This window comes from Pristiophorus japonicus, chromosome 8, assembly GCF_044704955.1.
Source record: "Pristiophorus japonicus isolate sPriJap1 chromosome 8, sPriJap1.hap1, whole genome shotgun sequence".
NCBI classification, from domain to species: Eukaryota; Metazoa; Chordata; class Chondrichthyes; family Pristiophoridae; genus Pristiophorus; species Pristiophorus japonicus.
This window is the reverse complement of record NC_091984.1, coordinates 8,889,618-8,906,607: the sequence shown is the minus strand read 5'-3', so window position 1 is coordinate 8,906,607 and position 16,990 is coordinate 8,889,618. Positions and strand designations below refer to the sequence as shown.

Genomic DNA, 16,990 nt, shown 5'->3' with positions numbered 1-16,990 from the left:
TCAAGAGGGCTGAATTTGAGGAGCACAGACATCTCGGGGGGGTGTGCCTGAAGAAGATTGCAGAGATAGGGAGGGATGAGGACATGGAGGGAATAGTAAACAAGGATGAGAATTTTGAAATCAAGGCATTGCTTAACCGGGGGACAATTTAGGTCAGCGAGCACAGGGGTGATGGGTGAGTGGGACTTGGTGCGACTTAGGATACGGGCTGCCGCGTTTTTGATGACCTCTAGTTTACGTAGGGTAGAATGTGGGAGGCCATCCAGGAGTGCCTTGGAGTAATCAAGTCTAGAGGTAACAAAGGCATGGATGAGGGTTACAGCAGCAGATGAGCTGAGGCAGGGGCGGAGATAAGCGATGTTACGGAGGTGGAAATAGGCGATTGAAGTTATGCTGTGGATATGTGGCCGGAAGCTCAGTTCAGGATCAAATATGACACCTAGGTTGTGAACATTCTGGTTCAGCCTCGGACACATGCTAGGGAGAGGGATGGAGTCGGTGGCTAGGGAACGTAGTTTGCAGCAGGGACCAAAGACAATGGCTTAGTTCTTACCAATATTTAACTGCAGAACATTTCTTCTCATCCAGTACTGGATGTCGCACAAGCAGTCTGACAATTTACAGACCATGGAAGGGTCGAGAGAGGTGGTGGTCAGGTAGAGCTGGGTGTAATCAGCGTACATGTGGAAACTGATGGCGTGTTTTCGGAAGATGTCGCCGAGGGGCAGCTTATAAATGAGAAATAGGAAGGTCAAGGATAGATCCTTGGGGGACACCAGAGGAAACGATGTGGGAGTGGGAAGAGAAACCATTGCAGGTGATTTTCTGACTATGATTAGATAGATAAAATGGAACCAGGCGAATGTCCCACCCAGCTGGACGGTGACAGAGAGGCATTGGAGGAGGGTGGAATGGTCAACCGTGTCACAGGCTGCAGACAGGTCGAGAAGGATGAGGAGGGATAGTTTGCCTTTGTCACAGTCACAAAGGATGTCATTTATGACTTTGATGTGAGCCATTTCGGTCCTGTGGCGGGGGAGTAACCAGATTGAAGGGATTCAAACAAGGTTTTGGAGGCGACAACACGTTTAAGGAATTTGGAGAGGAAAGGGAAGTTGGGTGATCAGCAGTTTAGTGGGAATAGGGTCAAAGGAGCAGGAAGTGGGGCTCATGTACAATATGAGCATGGAGGGGTCAAGAGGGGCTATCAGAGAGAAACTGGGGAGAGATGTGACTTCAGGGCTAGGGCAGGGGGGAACCTCAGAGGAAATTTGGCCCGGTGGGTCAGGGGAAGGAAGGGAAGTGGCAGAGGCAGCTGATCGGATGGTCTCCAAAGAACAAATTGCAGAGGCTTTGACGATCGTTTTCCAATCCTTCTCCCGGCTTCAGGTGTGGTGACAGAGGACGGGAGGACTGCTAATGTGGTACCTATGTTTAAGAAGGGAGAAAGGGACAGGCCAAGTAATTGCAGGCCAGTCAGCCTAACCTCAGTGGTGGGAAAATTATTGGAACAATACTGAAGGACAGGATAAATCTTCATAGGCCGTCCCTCGAAGCGAGGATGACTTGCTTCCACGCCAAAAAGGGATGAGTTCACAGGTGTTTCAATGAAGGACCTAATATTCCAGGTCCCGAACTACATGTTGAAGGGTGGAAGATGCCTGTGCGTGGATTTTTTTAATGTGGGGTGGCCATTGCACCCCAGCCACCACATGGGCTTGACAGAGGTCTTGGTCCAGTGGCAAGGATTACCCAAGATGACTGGAGACCAGCTCTGCTGCACGGACCTAGTACGCACACATATCGCAGTGCGGGCTGGCCCGTGCTGCCCCTGGGCACCTTGTCTCTCCTGGGCCCCGAACTCACGCCTCTCCTACACTACACTGGGTCTTTCTTTAATATTCTTTTTAGGGATGGACCTGGTGTAGGATACGGACAGGACCATTTAACCTATGATATGTCGGGTTCTTTGTCTCAACTCTTGGGTGTAACCCTCCTCTTCACATCCTCCCAAGGTTGGAGTCAGACATGCCATTCTTGGCCTTCAGATGTTTGGAGCTGCCTGTTATCAATTATTGATGTTCACGCTGTTCAAGTCGCTTGGCTATTGTAGCAGGGATTGAATCCTTCATTCTGAGACCAGTCTGAAGGGACATCTTGGTCTCAAGTTATTTCTTCCAATTCACAATTTCTGACATCACTTTGATCAGGTATTGGAGCGTGGCCGGTAGTTTTGCGATTGTAATTTGCTCACAACTTGCCGCATTTAGGAGAGGAAGAGAGAAAATTGACAGAAAAATTGGAGGAAGGAGTTGGGGGAACGATGAGGTATTCAACATGATTAATATTTTGTTAATCTAAAGTGCAACTAATTAACTTCTTTGTGTTATTCTTTGGCCCTTAGATCACATTTACTGTGCCTTGGGCTCCAAACTGCATAGAGGGCCAATGCTATGACTTTGCTACAATTGGAAAACATTGTGACTTTTTGTTTGTGAGATCCTATAATATGCATGATCAAACGATGAATGAGTGTTTTGCAATGTCAAATGCTCCTTATCACCAGGTTGTATCAGGTATGTACAATAGAAACATAGAAACATAGAAAATAGGTGCAGGAGTAGGCCATTCGGCCCTTCTAGCCTGCACCGCCATTCAATGAGTTCATGGCTGAACATGCAACTTCAGAATCCCCTTCCTGCTTTCTCGCCATACCCCTTGATCCCCCTAGTAGTAAGGACTTCATCTAACTCCCTTTTGAATATATTTAGTGAATTGGCCTCAACAACTTTCTGTGGCAGAGAATTCCACAGGTTCACCACTCTCTGGGTGAAGAAGTTTCTCCTCATCTCGGTCCTAAATGGCTTACCCGTTATCCTTAGACTGTGAGCCCTGGTTCTGGACTTCCCCAACATTGGGAACATTCTTCCTGCATCTAACCTGTCTAAACCCATCAGAATTTTAAACGTTTCTATGAGATCCCCTCTCATTCTTCTGAACTCCAGTGAATACAAGCCCAGTTGACCCAGTCTTTCTTGATAGGTCAGTCCCACCATCCCGGGAATCAGTCTGGTGAACCTTCGCTGCACTCCCTCAATAGCAAGAATGTTCTTCCTCTGAACATAACAGCCCCCAACAGATCCAATAAGATGTTCAGGTTCAGGGTCTACCTGCCCTATATCAATGCTAATCTCAAGAACCTCATTGTTGTTTTTTGCCCATTTAGGTCTGTCCACTTATATCAATCTGGGTATTGAATCCAGAAAGCTCGTGTTGGGACTTGCATGGTCTGGTTATGACTATACTTGCAAGCACTTGTTTGAGGTAAGGCAAAATGGCCAGTTTGCATTGCACAAGAAATGGGAGTAGAATCAATTCACCTGGAACTCATCCATCTGGTACATTAATAGTCTGAGCAGGACATCTAATTGTGTTTTTGTCTCTGTTAGTTTACTTTGTAGACTATTTCAAAAACTCTTTTTTAACAAAAGGTTTTTAATTTCTGTTCCATGTTTACTTTTCACCAATTTCCATTTACATTCATTGGCTTAGTCTCTGGGCTTACCTTATCCATGTTATTTAATATTGTATTCCATTGAAGCCGCCCCTAAGTGCATTGTTCACGACTTCACCCTCCAGTGCAATTACTTTCTCTCTATCTAACCAATCAACTCCTTTGATCATGTTAAACTCATCAATTAGATCAGCCCTTAATCTGCTATATTCAGTCACCAGGAGTATCTGACGAACATCTTTGTGGCCTTCTGTGCATGCTCGCTGTATCCTAATGTGCACTCAATCCCCTTCTGTACATGCACGCTGTTAACCGAAACCGCGAAGGCACAGTACCCAATAGTTGCGGCCTGCACTGTGGGCCGTTTTTTACTTCACTCCTCAAGGAGAAGGTCGCTGTATCCGTTGGTGGCCAGGAGCAAGGTGGGGGCAGCGGCTGAAAGACAGAGAGAGAGAGAGAGAGAGAGGGGAAGTGAGAGAGAAGGAGAAGGTCATTGGATCTGTTGGGGGCTGTTATGTTCAGAATAACTCCACAAGACTGCATATTGTACGCTCAAACTGTTGTGACCTTGGTCTCTTTAATGTAACTCCAGAATGAGAAAGCAGTATGGTAGACTGCCTTTTATACCTACTTTTCCCGAGTGTGCAGATGGCCATTGGGTCTCCCACAGGTGCGCCCCCTGGTGGCAAGTCTTACACAGTGGTAATGTTTACATATATAACATCATTACCCCCCCAAAGTCTAAGATACAAGTTATTTACAAGCTGAGGCGATCCGGGGCTCTGCACTCCTGGGTTGATCACCTGAGTTGAAGTCCTGGCATGGGTGAGTCGGTCAGATCATTGCTGCACTGCGGTGTGGCTGCTCTGATTGGACTGTCGGGCATGGTGGGTTCATCCTCGTGGTTGACCACAAGGTCGATTGCTGGTTGGGTGTGTGTTTGGATCATTGCTGGTAATGTCCTCTTTAAACTGTTCTTGGTTGTCAGTGAACTGCAATTTTGTCCATTCAAAAGTTTGACAACAAACACTCTATTCCCCTCCTTGGCTAACACAGTGCCAGCAACTTGGGTCTCCTAGAGGTGCGCCCCCTGGTGGCAAGTCTTACACATTGGTAATGTTTACATACATAACAGGGGCAGGATGGGGGGATGTCGGTGGAAGAGAGAGAGGGAGAGGGAGAGAGGGAGAAAGAGAGAGCGAGAGGGGGGAGCGAAGAGTGATAGGGCAAAAGGGAGTGAGAGAGGGGAAAGATAGGGAGAAGGAGATGGGGAGAGAGAGAGGGGGAGAGATAGAGAGGGACAGATGGAGAGAGTGGGGAAGGGAGAGAGGGAGGGAGAGTGAGGGGAAGAGAGAAGGGGAGTCAGGGAGAGGGGAGTGAAGAGAGAGAGGGATGTAGAGAGAGAGGGAAGAGAGACGGGTGTAGAGAGAGAGAGAGGAAGAGAGAGAGAGGGGAGAGAGAATGGTAGAGTGGGAGAGAGAGAGGGAGAGAGAGAGAGGGTAGAGGATTTAAGGGGAGGAGAGAGGATTGGAGCGAAGGAAGTGGGTTCTGAAATTTGGCGGGGAGATGAGATCAGGACCTCAATGGTGAGAGGAGTTCAGGAATTCGGGGACGGGGAGGTTAAATAGCACGGAGAGCACAGTGGGGATGGGGGAAGAATGTGATTCAGGTCGAAAGCTGCGGGGGACTTATTTTCTGTTTTTATATTTCTTGCTATTTACTCTCATAATCTATCTTCCCTCTCTTTATTACTTTTTAAGTCGTCCTTTGCTGTTTTTTTCAAAATTCCCAATCCTCTGGCCTCCCACTAATCTTGACAACTTTGTATGCCATTGTTGTCAATTTAATACCATCCTTTACTTCCTTAATAAGCTATGGATGGTTCTCCCTTCTGGTAAAGTCTTTCCTTCTCACTGGAATATATTTTTGTTGAGAGTTATGAAATATCTCCTTAATTATCTGCCACTACTTATAAATGTCTTACATTTTAATCTATTTTCCCAGTCCACGTTAGGCAACTCTGCTTTCATACCTTTCTAATCACCTTTATTTACGACACTGGTTTGAGATCTGACTTTCTCATCCTCCAACTGAATTTGAAATTCAACCATGATATGATTACTCTTTCCTAGAGGATCCTTTACTAGGAGACCACTTATTAATCCTGCCTCGTTACACAGTACCAGATCTAAGATAGCCTGCTCCCTGGTTGGTTCCGCAAGGTATTGTTCAAGGAAGCTATCCCGGGTAAACTCTGTGAACTCTTCCTCAATTTGATTTGTCCAATCAATGTGAAGATTAAAATTATCCATGATTATTGCCATACCTTTCTTACAAGCCTCCATTATTTCTTGAATTATACTCCATCCAACAATGTAGCTACTGTTAGGGTGTCTATAGACTACCCCCACGAGTGACTTCTTCCCCTTATTATTTCTTATCTCCACCCAAACTGATTCTATATCTTGATCTTCTGAGCCAATATAATTTATCTCTACTGCACTGAACTCATCCTTTATTAATGGAGCTACCCCATCTCCTTTTCCTTTCAGTCTATCCTTCTGAATTGTCAAATACACCTGAATATTCAGTTCCCAGCCTTGGTCACCTTGCAACCTTGTCTCTGTAATGGCTATCAAATCATACCCATTTACATTTACTTGCGCCGTTAACTCATCTATCTTTTTATGAATGCTGCGTGCATTCAGATAAAAAGCTTTTCATTTTGTCTTTTTGGCCAAGAGGAAAGATTGGAGATGCAGGGTCTGCTTTCTTTGGAAAGGGTGTTAAGGGGAGGCCTGATTGAGGCATATAAAATTATGAGAGGCCTGGATAGAGTGGATAGGAAGGACCTGTTTCCCTTGGCAGAGGGTCAACAGCCAAGTGGTATAGGTTTAAATTACAGGCAACTCTCGATTATCCGGGGCCCTTGGGGATCGGGCTATTCCGGGTGAACGATTTTGCCGCTCGGACGAGAACAATAGAGTACATTTTCTATCAGTCTTGCTTGCTTCCTGCAATCTTTTTTCTTTCTTATTTCCTTTCTGCACAACCAACATGTTATGACTGGTGTTATCAACTTGTATAGATGTGTGTCTCTGTAAATGCATTTTATGAAAAAGTGAGACCATCATCGATCGGCGGAGAAAGAGCACAGACAAGCCGGACGGTGCCAGCATGCAGGCTCCCCACCCGAGCCATGCATGTTTATTTAGCAACACAACAGAAACAGCAACGGCCCCATTCCTGTCCCGTTGACTACTATTAAGAAATATTCCTTTAATATTACAATGCATTTTATTTAAACTTTTGGCGAGAGTGCAAACAGGATCGCTTCTGGTGTCCGAAAATCGGGAGAGATGTGTAACAGCCGTTCGACCACGCATTGTCTGACTTACACTCTGGCCAAGAGTTAAAATATCCCCGATAAGCACACGGTTTCAGATGTGCAGAGATGAGATAAACACAAGTCAATAAAATTCAACTTGGGTGCGGGGGGAATGGGAGGTGGGGAGGGGGGTTGGGGGGGGTTGTGGGGGGGGGTTGCGGGGGGGGATGGTCAATAAAACGGGCAGTATCAGACTTCAGTGGAAAAACAAATCCGGCTGGGTCGGGCGTGTGGTCGGACGTGTGCCGTTGAAGCGGGTTCTCCGTTGGATCTGTGTACGGATAATCGAGAGTTGCCTGTAATTGGGGGGAGGTTTTGGGAAGATATGAGCGGAAATTTCTTCACCCAGAGGGTAGTGGTGGTCTGGAACTGCCTGAAAGGGTGGTAGAGACAGGAACCCTCACCAAATTTAAAACATTCTTGGATGTGCACTTAAAGTGCCGTAACCTACAGGGCTACGAACCAAGAGCTGGAAAGTGGGATTAGGCTGGAGAGCTCTTGGTTGGCCGGCACAGACTCGATGCACCAAAATGGCCTCCTTCCGTGCTGTAAATTTCTGTGTTACTATGATTCTATGATTTTACCACACTTTCTGATACACTCTGATTTTTATACATTCTGTCCCTTCCTGTCACACTTTGGTTATCATTTCCCCCACTGCTGCCCTGCTCTATTGCCTTCACAGAGGAAGTTATTACTTAAATGGAGAAAGATTGCAAAGTGCCGCAGTACAGCGGGACCTGGAGGTACATGTGAATGAAACACAAAAGAATAGTATACAAGTACAGCAAGTGATCAGGAAGGCCAATGGTATCTTGGCTTTTATTGCAAAGGGGATGGAGTATAAAAGCAGGGAAGTCTTGCTACAGCTACATTAGGTATTGGTGAGGCCACACCTGGAGGCCACTGTGTGCAGTTATGTTTTCCATATTTACAAAAGGATATACTTGCTTTGGAGGCAGTTCAGAGAAGGTTCATTAGGTTGATTTCGAGGAAGAGGGGGTTGACTTATGAGGAAAGGTTGAGTAGGTTGGGCCTCTACTCATTGCAATTCAGAAGAATGAGAGGTGATCTTATCGAAACGTATAAGATTATGAGGGGGCTTGACAAGATGGATGCAGAGAGGATGTTTCCACTGATGGGGGAGACTAGAACTAGAGGGCATAATCTTAGAATAAGGGGCCATCCATTTAAAACAGAGATGAGGAGAAATTTCTTCTCTCAGAGAGTTGTAAATCTGTGGAATTTGCTGCCTCAGAGAGCTGTGGAAGCTGGGACATTGAATAAATTTAAGACAGAAATAGACAGTTTCTTAGACGATAAGGGCTAAGGGGTGATGGGGAGCGGGCGGGGAAGTGGAGCTGAGTCCATGATCAGATCAGTCATGATCTTATTGAATGGCGGAGCAGGCTCGAGGGGCCGTATGGCCTACTCCTGTTCCTATTTCTTATGTTCTTATGTTCATCTTGCTCTTTGACTTTTATAAATTTCTGCTCACCTGAGCCCTCCCCTCTCTACAGCCCTAGTTATTCAATTCCCCAGGACACTAGCCCCAGCATGGTTCAAGTGAAACCTGTCCCAATGGAACAGTTCCCTCTTACCCCTGTACTGGTGCCCGTGCCCCATGAATTGAAACCCATTTCTTCCACACCAGTCTTTGAGCCATGCTGGGTTACTGTTCACTTCATAGCCAATAAACCTGTTAACAATCTGTGACCCACACACAATGCCCCATCTGAAGGGGGAAAAATTTGTTGGAAACCCCCCCCCGCCAAGTGTTTGGACTAATTGGAAAGGAAATTTAATTTGGCATATCTACCAGAAAGTTTGAGATCCTAAAGTGCACATGGAAGAAACTATGAACTTTAATCGAATTTGGGATTTTATAAAGCGGATTGAACCTGTGGGGCAGGACTAAAGAACGAGACCACCCCTTACACACCTATGGGTGGTGGGGGCTGGTAAGGAACTAGTTGGGGGGAGAAGGTGAAGAGCCCAGAAGGGTAAAGAAGGTCAGGAACTTGGGCATTGGGTGAAGGTCAGGACCTTTGGCGGGGGGAGGTCAGATATTTGGGTGGGGAAGGGGGGGGCGGTGGTGCTGCTCAGGAACCTGGGTAGGGAGAGAAAATGTCAGGATTTCGGGGGGAAGGGGGGAGGGTGAAAGGCAGGAAATTGAGTGGGGAGAGGATGTCAGAAACGTGGAGGGGAAGGTCAGGAACTTGTTAATTGGCAAAATTCAGAAACTCAGGGGGTGAACTGAATGTTAGAAACATGTTTGGGGGGTAGGAGTAGGTCTTAAGACACAAGGGTGAGCCCAATCTCTTCGATGTGAGCTCTGATCCGACTGGAGCCTGGCAGTCAGAATCGCTCAAATTACAATTTGCAAAGTACTTGATTACTTAGGCAGGCAGGATCTAATTACGCATTCCAGATAAACCACTGGGTGTGTCTTGTCCTTTATATTTGGAGATCATTCATGCTGTTCTTGTGTTTTTGAAGTTAACAATTAAATATATTCACAAGTATTATTTTCTCATCCTTTTTGTACTTTCCAGCCTGGTAGATGTGAATTGGAACAGAACGATTTGATACGTGCCCCTTGCAGTTATCACGCGGCAAGACCGGTCCCATACAAAGATATCATGAAGCTCTTGCCTAAATCGTTTACCGGCAAATATTGGGATGAAGTTTCGAGAGTTCCATATTTTAACTATATGGTAAGATTATCAATCAAAGCATAATGGCGATTGGTGCATTTAATGTTCTTTGCACAATGTGAATATTACAGCCTTTCATGATTCAATATTCTCTGTGCACAGGATTTGGCAATTGAGATTTGTTATATATGTGGACTTGTATTTACTCTGTACAGCCACCAGAGGGCTCATCCCGTGGAGTCCCAAGGGATCCCATAATCCCTTAGGAGCACAGATATTTAAGGCAGATTCATAGGTTGGAGAAGCACTCTGGAGACCTGCAATAAAAGACGAAGTTCACACTTTACTTTGAGCTTACAGTGTTCAGTCTGACTCTTTCTCCATACACAACAACTGGCGACGAGATACAGATAGCGAATCCAAAGATGCAGAGAACAGTGGGCATCCTGGAGAAATTTTCGGTGGGGGATGATTGGGAAACTTTTGTGGAGCGACTCGACCAATACTTTGTGGCCAATGAGCTCGATGGGGAAGAGAGCACTGCCAAATGAAGGGCGATCCTCCTCACCGTCTGTGGGGCACCAAGGTATGGCCTCATGAAGAATCTGCTCACTCCAGCGAAACCCACGGAGAAATCGTATGACGATTTGTGCACACTGGTCCAAGAGCATTTGAACCCGAAGGAAAGCGTTCTGATGGCAAAGTACCAGTTCTACATCTACAAAAAGTCTGAAGGTCAGGAAGTGGCGAGTTATGTCGCCCAGCTAAGATGCCTTGCAGGACATTGCGAATTTGAAGGACATTTGGAGCACATGCTCAGAGACTTTTTCGTACTTGGCATTGGCCACGAAACCAAACTTCGCAAACTTTTGACTGTGGAGACCCCAACCTTGAGTAAGGCCATAACGACAGCCCAGGTGTTCATTGCCACCAGTGACAGTACGAAGCAAATCTCTCAGCACACAAGTGCTGCTACAAGTACTTTGAACAAAGTGATGTTGTGTTCGAATTGTAACGTACAGGGCAGGTCACATATACCTGCAGCCGCACGTCCGCAGATGACTCAGAATCCACCATCAAGGGTGATGAATGCAAGGCCATTAACATCTTGTTGGCGTTGCGGGGGTGATCATCGTTTCCGTTCATGCTGATTCAAAGAGTACGTTTGCAAGGGCTATGGAACAATGGGACACCTCCAATGAGTGTGCAGGCGAGCTGCTTAGCTTGTTAAACCTGCAATCCACCATGTTGCAGAGGAGGACAGATCCACGAAGGATCACGATGAACCAGAGCCTCAGGTGGAGGAGACAGAGGTACATGAGGTACACACATTCACCACGAATTGTCCCCCGATAATGCTGAATGTTGAACTAAATGGACTCCTGGTGTTAATGGAGATGGACACGGGCGCAAGCCAGTCCATCATGGGCAAAAAGACTTTCGAAAGGTTGTGATTGCATCAAGGCCTCAAGGCCAGTCTTAACTCCAGTTCACACGAAACGAAGAACTGACACAAAACAACTGATTCCTGTAATCGGCAGTGCTACCGTAAAGGTCTCCTATGATGAAACGGTGCACAAGCTAACACTCTGGGTGGTACCGGGCGATGGTCCCACGCTGCTCGGCAGGAGCTGGCTGGGAAAGATACGCTGGAACTGGGATGACGTCCGAGTTCTATCACTCGCTGATGACACTTCATGTGCCCAGGTCTTAAACAAATTTCCTTCGCTGTTCGAACCAGGCATCGGGAAATTCCAAGAAGCAAAAGTGCAGATCCACCTAATTCCGGGGGCACGAGCCGTCCATCACAAGGCGAGAGCAGTACCGTACATGATGAGAGAAAGGGTAGAGATCGAGCTAGACCGGCTGCAAAGAGAGGGCATCATTTCACCAATCGAGTTCAACGAGAGGGCCAGTCCTATTGTCCCAATCCTCAAGGGCGAAGGCACCGTCAGAATCTGTGGCAATTACAAAGTAACTATCAATCGTTTCTCCCTGCATCACCCCTTCTATCAACGACTGTCTGTTCCACCTGTAACAGGATCTGTGGCTCTCGTATCGGACTGTTCAGCCATCAAAGAACTCACATTGGGAGTGGAAGCAAGTCCTCCTCGATTCCGTGGGACTGCCTATGATGATGAGGACCAATACCCACTACCAAAGGCCGGCGAACTCTTTGCAACGCTCGCGGGAGGAAAGATGTTTTCGAAGCTGGATCTGACTTCAGCCTACATGACGTAGGAACTGGAGGAATCATCGAAGGCCCTCAACTGCCTCAACACTTACAAAGGTCTTTTTGTTTATAACAGATGCCTATTTGGAATCCGATCAGTGGCAGCGATATTCCAGAGAAACATGGAAAGTTTACTGAAGTCGGTCCCGCACACCGTGGTCTTCCAGGACGACATCTTGGTCACAGGTCGGAACACAGTCAAGCACCTGCAGAACCTGGAGGAGATTCTTCGTCGACTCAAACGCATGGGGCTCAGGTTAAAACGCTCGAAGTGCGTTTTCCTGGCGCCTGAAGTGGAGTTCCTGGGAAGGAGGATTGCGGCGGGCAGCATCAGGCCCACCAACGCGAAGACGGAGGCAATCGAGAACGCACCGAGGCCACAGAACGTGCCGGAGCTGCGGTCGTTTCTGGGACTCTTGAACAACTTTGGTAACTTCTTACCGGGTCTCAGCACACTGCTAGAACTACAAAAAGGGGGAGAATGGGTTTGGGGCAAAAGCCAAGAAAATGTCTTTGTAAAAGCGAGACAATTGTTATGCTCAAACAAATTGCTTGCGTTGTATGATCCATTATAAGCGTTTGGTACTAGCATGTGATGCGTTGTCATACGGTGTCGGGTGTGTATTGCAACAAGCTAATGATTTTGGGAAACTGCAACCGGTTGCTTATGCATCCAGGAGTCTGTCTAAGGCTGAGAGAGCTGACAGCATGATTGAAAAAGAAGCGTTAGCGTGTGTCTATGGGGTAAAGAAAATGCATCAATACCTGTTTGGGCTAAAATTCAAATTGGAAACTGACCATAGCCAGTTATATCCCTGTTTTCCAAGAGTAATGGGATAAATACCAACGCATCGGCCCGCATCCAGAGATGGGCGCTCATCTTGTCTGCATACAACTATGCCATCCGCCACAGAAAACTGCGTCGAAGCTCTCAGTAGGCTGCCATTGCCCACCACAGGAATAGAAATGGAGCAGCCCACAGATCTAGCAATGGTTATGGAAGCATTTGAGAGTGAGCAATCACCTGTCACTGCACGGCAGACCAAAACCTGAACAAGCCAGGACTCCTTATTATCTCTAGTCAAACGCTGTGTGCTTCACAGGAGCTAGTCCAGTGTCCCAGTGGAAATGCAGGAAGAGATAAAGCCGTTCCAACGGCGCAAAGATGAAATGTCTATACAGGCAGACTACCTTCTGTGGGGCAATTGAGTAGTGGTCCCCAAGAAGGGCAGAGACACCTTCATTAATGACCTCCACAGTACCCACCCAGGCATCGTAATGATGAAAGCGATAGCTAGATCCTACGTGTGGTGGCCAGGTATCGATGCGGACTTAGAGTCCTGCGTTCACAGATGCTTGCAGTTAAGCAATGTACCCAGGATGGCACCGCTAAGTTTATGGTCTTGGCCCTCCAAACCATGGTCTTGGGTACACGTCAACTATGCAGGCCCGTTCTTTGGTAAAATGTTCCTTGTGATTGTAGACGCATACTCCAAGTGGATTGAATGTGAGATAATGTCGGCTAGTACGTCCGCTGCCATTACTGAAAGCCTGCGGGCCATGTTTGCCACACACGGCTTACCCGTCGTCCTGGTGAGCGACAACGGGCCATATTTTACGAGTGCTGAGTTCAAAGAATTCATGACCCGTGATGGGATCAAACGTGTCACATCTGCCCCATTTAAACCAGCGTCCAATGGTCAGACAGAGCGAGCAGTGCAAACCATCAAGCAAGGCTTGAAGAGGGTAACTGAAGGCTCACTGCAGACTCGCCTATGCCAAGTCCTGCTTAGCTACCGCACAAGACCCCACTCACTCACTGGGATCCCACCTGCTGAACTGCTCATGAAAAGAGCACTTAAGACAAGGCTCTCGTTAGTTCACCCTGATCTACATGAACAGGTAGAGAGCAGGCGGCTTCAACAAAGTGCATACCATGATAGCGCAAATGTGTCACGCAAGTTTGAAATCAATGATCCTGTATTTGTATTAAATTATGGACAAGGTTCCAAGTGGCTTCTCGGCACTGTCGTGGCCAAAGAAGGGAGCAGGGTGTTTCGGATCAAACTTTCAAATGGACTCATTCACCGGAAATACTTGGACCAAATCAAACTCAGATTCACGGACGATCCTGAGCAACCCACCTTTTTTGATCCCCCAACATACACACCAGTGGCAATCGGCACCGCGGTTGACCACGAAGCAGAACCCATCATCCACAGCAGCCCTGCAGGGCTCAACAAATCATTCAACAACACCAGCTTTCACACCGAGACGATCAACCAGGCAAAAAGGGCCCCAGATTGACTCACATTGTAGATAGTTACACTATTGACTTTAGGGGCGGAGGGGAGGTGTTGTTCTTTATGTGGACTTGTATTTACTCTGTACAGCCACCCTGGAGTCCACAGGGATCGCATAATCCCTTGGGAGCACAGGTATTTAAGGAGGCTTCACAGGTCAGACATGCACTCTGGAGACCTGCAATAAAAGACTAAGGTCACACTTTACTTTGCGCTCACAGCGTTCAGTCTGACTCTTTCTCCATACACAACAAGATTCATATTTGATTCCTTACCCGATCTGACCTCTATGTAACCTCAGTCACACACCAATACGGTCGATCATTAACTGCCCTCTGAAATACCTCGCAAGACACACAGTCGCTTTGGGCAACTCGAGATGGGCAGCAACACACACATTCCAACAATTATTTTTTTAGAGAGATGAAACTGAAACAAAATGATATTAGATTTGAAAGTTTGTTCCATATTGTTGACCCTGATATTAATCTGAAGACAGGTTGTGTGCTCCGGTGTGGAGTTACATGGGGGAAACCCGTAAATCAACCAAGCGGGCTGAATTTTGCAATCTGAACTCAATTGTAGCAATTAATTTTGACTTCAAGGTTTTGTGTCTCCAAGCTGCACAGTGGGCGTGATGTACATCCACATGACATAATCTCAGCTGTATTTAAAGGGACAGTGCCCTTGTGTAAATTGGAGATGTTCAGTATGGATGGTGAACATAGAGCAAGGGCAGCACCCAGATTCAATGATGCCGCACTGGAATTACTGCTGGGTGCAGTCAGGAGGTGGAGGAGAGACATATTTTCCCCCAGTCATTGGAGGAAGAAACCTGCTGCTCTCATCAAGGAGGTGCAGTTGGAGTTAGTTCAGGAGGAGAGCAGCAGGAGCGTTGTGCCCAGGTCATGGATGCAATGCAGAAAGCAGTTTAATTATCTCACTGGATCAGGAAAAATGAGTACTTTTGCTGATTCAACTACATTCTATGCTTTAAGCCAAACCTTTTTCACTCTGTCTTGCTAAGTATTCTTCACCACACACCTAGCACCAACTCAACTTTGAACAGCACCCAACCCTCACTTTCTGTGCACTGCATCACCTTCCCACATATCCATACTCATCCCAACCAGGTAATATGATGCATGTGTCTCGTAGTCACGCTTATCGTATGTACCTTCATCTGCACCTGCATCTCAGAATAAACTGAGATGAGGAGAAATTTCTTCTCTCAGAAGGTTGTAAATCTAAGGAAATCTCTGCCCCAGAGAGCTGTGGAGGCTGGGTCTTTGAATATACCTAAGGTTGAGATCGACAGATTTTTGAGTGATAAGAGAGTAAGGAGTGATGGGGAGCGGGCAGGAAAGTGGAACTGAGTCCCTGATCAGATCAGCGATGATCTTTTGAATGGCGGAGCAGGCTCGAAGGGCCAAATGGCCTCATCCTGTTCCTATTTCTTATGTTCTTATGTCTTATGTTCTTCACTCACTCACAGGTCTGTTTTTGCACCTATTGTTGGAGAAGAGAGCGCAAAACACGAGGGAGAGAAATAGGACTGGAATTGGGGCGCCATAAATAGTGCAGCTCACAGATAGAAAAGAGGATGCACTGGAGATATGTGGCACATCTGTGCCCTCTCAGTTGAAGATGGAGACACAGGGAGCTCACAGATAGCTGGTGACAGAATTACAAATATCTCTGACACACATATTGTTGTCTTAAAACAAACTTCCGTTTGTTCACTTAAGTAGTATGAATTCAGTTCTCTGGTTATAATCATTTTATTCTTTAATTTCAACATAAAATGCGATTTGCAAGTGAAGTGTAGTCACAGATAGAGCAAGGTATACCTAGGTCTGGGTATCACCGTGCTCTCGAACAAGGGAATATACTTACATTGATACACTATTTTCTTATCAAACTGGAGCTTACATTACCTAATATGGTAGTTTCTGGCGACTGCATAATCCAGAGACACAAGTCTACATCAACAAAACACAGAGAAACATTTTGGACTTGCTGTGTAAGCATAAACCCCGAGTCTCTTAACTTTTCTGATCCGAACATAATATTTCTAATCTAGAAACATATTCTATTATGAATATCGACGGCTGGTTGGTGGCAAAACAACAGCGGTTGCTCAGTGAAATCTGTTTGTCTCTCTCTCTTTCTCTCATGATGCAAATCATATTTATCCCTCTATCGAATGAATTAATCATGAACCCCTTTCAGAAGCTGAATTACCTGGGTCCATACGCTGGCTTCTTTTCATTGATGGCTGAACTATGAGAAGACTGAGTATGGATTGTCAACATTGTGACTTTGTCACAACTAAATCCTATCTCTTTCTTTTGTCTTCCAGGGACTTCACGTGTACAGCAAGTGTGACAGGACATCCATGAGCACATTTCCTCAGAGGACCTCACTCTTCTGAGGGTGCACTGTCACAGGATCTACAGCCATGCACCAGCACAGAGACTCACACTTAAATGGGTTCACTTCGAGAGTTAGTTGTATTTTCACCTGGTGACTCACACCTCACGAGTGAGCACGAGCAGACACTGGTGGTAGAGACAGCTATGTGGAGGTCACGTTGAGGGGCGCAGTACTTTCCAAGCTCTAATCAGCTGGATACAGATACTAAACTCCGGGGCTGATTGTTGAGAACGAGATTGCAAGAGGTGCATCGGCAACTTAGGCAGGTACTGAGAGAAGTGCCACACACACTCTCCATAATAGCGGAGAGGATGGAGGAGACCAACTTGTTCACTAGTGGATTGGTACTGCAGGGAATTGTAAGAATGTCTTCAATGGAGACAGAGTCTGTCTCTATGGAGCTTGAAGCAAGGATCTCAAATGAGTCCATGCAGGGACCACTGCGGCCTTTGAAAAAAG

The 16,990-nt window shown here is 46.5% G+C and overlaps 1 protein-coding gene and 1 long non-coding RNA gene across 3 annotated transcripts in view; one reads left to right on the top strand and one right to left on the bottom strand.

The window, feature by feature from the left end:
- The window catches only part of LOC139268400 (uncharacterized), a 234,522-nt gene that overhangs the window by 133,321 nt on the left and 84,211 nt on the right, over positions 1-16,990 (bottom strand). The gene's annotated exons all lie outside the window — the stretch shown is intronic.
- Positions 1-16,990, top strand: part of LOC139268399 (di-N-acetylchitobiase-like) — a 49,376-nt gene that overhangs the window by 16,986 nt on the left and 15,400 nt on the right. For both annotated transcript variants that reach the window (XM_070886493.1, XM_070886492.1), the window contains exons 3-5: positions 2,405-2,576; positions 3,227-3,324; positions 9,458-9,619. In XM_070886493.1, coding sequence (XP_070742594.1) covers positions 2,405-2,576; positions 3,227-3,324; positions 9,458-9,619 — 432 coding nt within the window. The remainder of the gene's footprint in view (positions 1-2,404; positions 2,577-3,226; positions 3,325-9,457; positions 9,620-16,990) is intronic.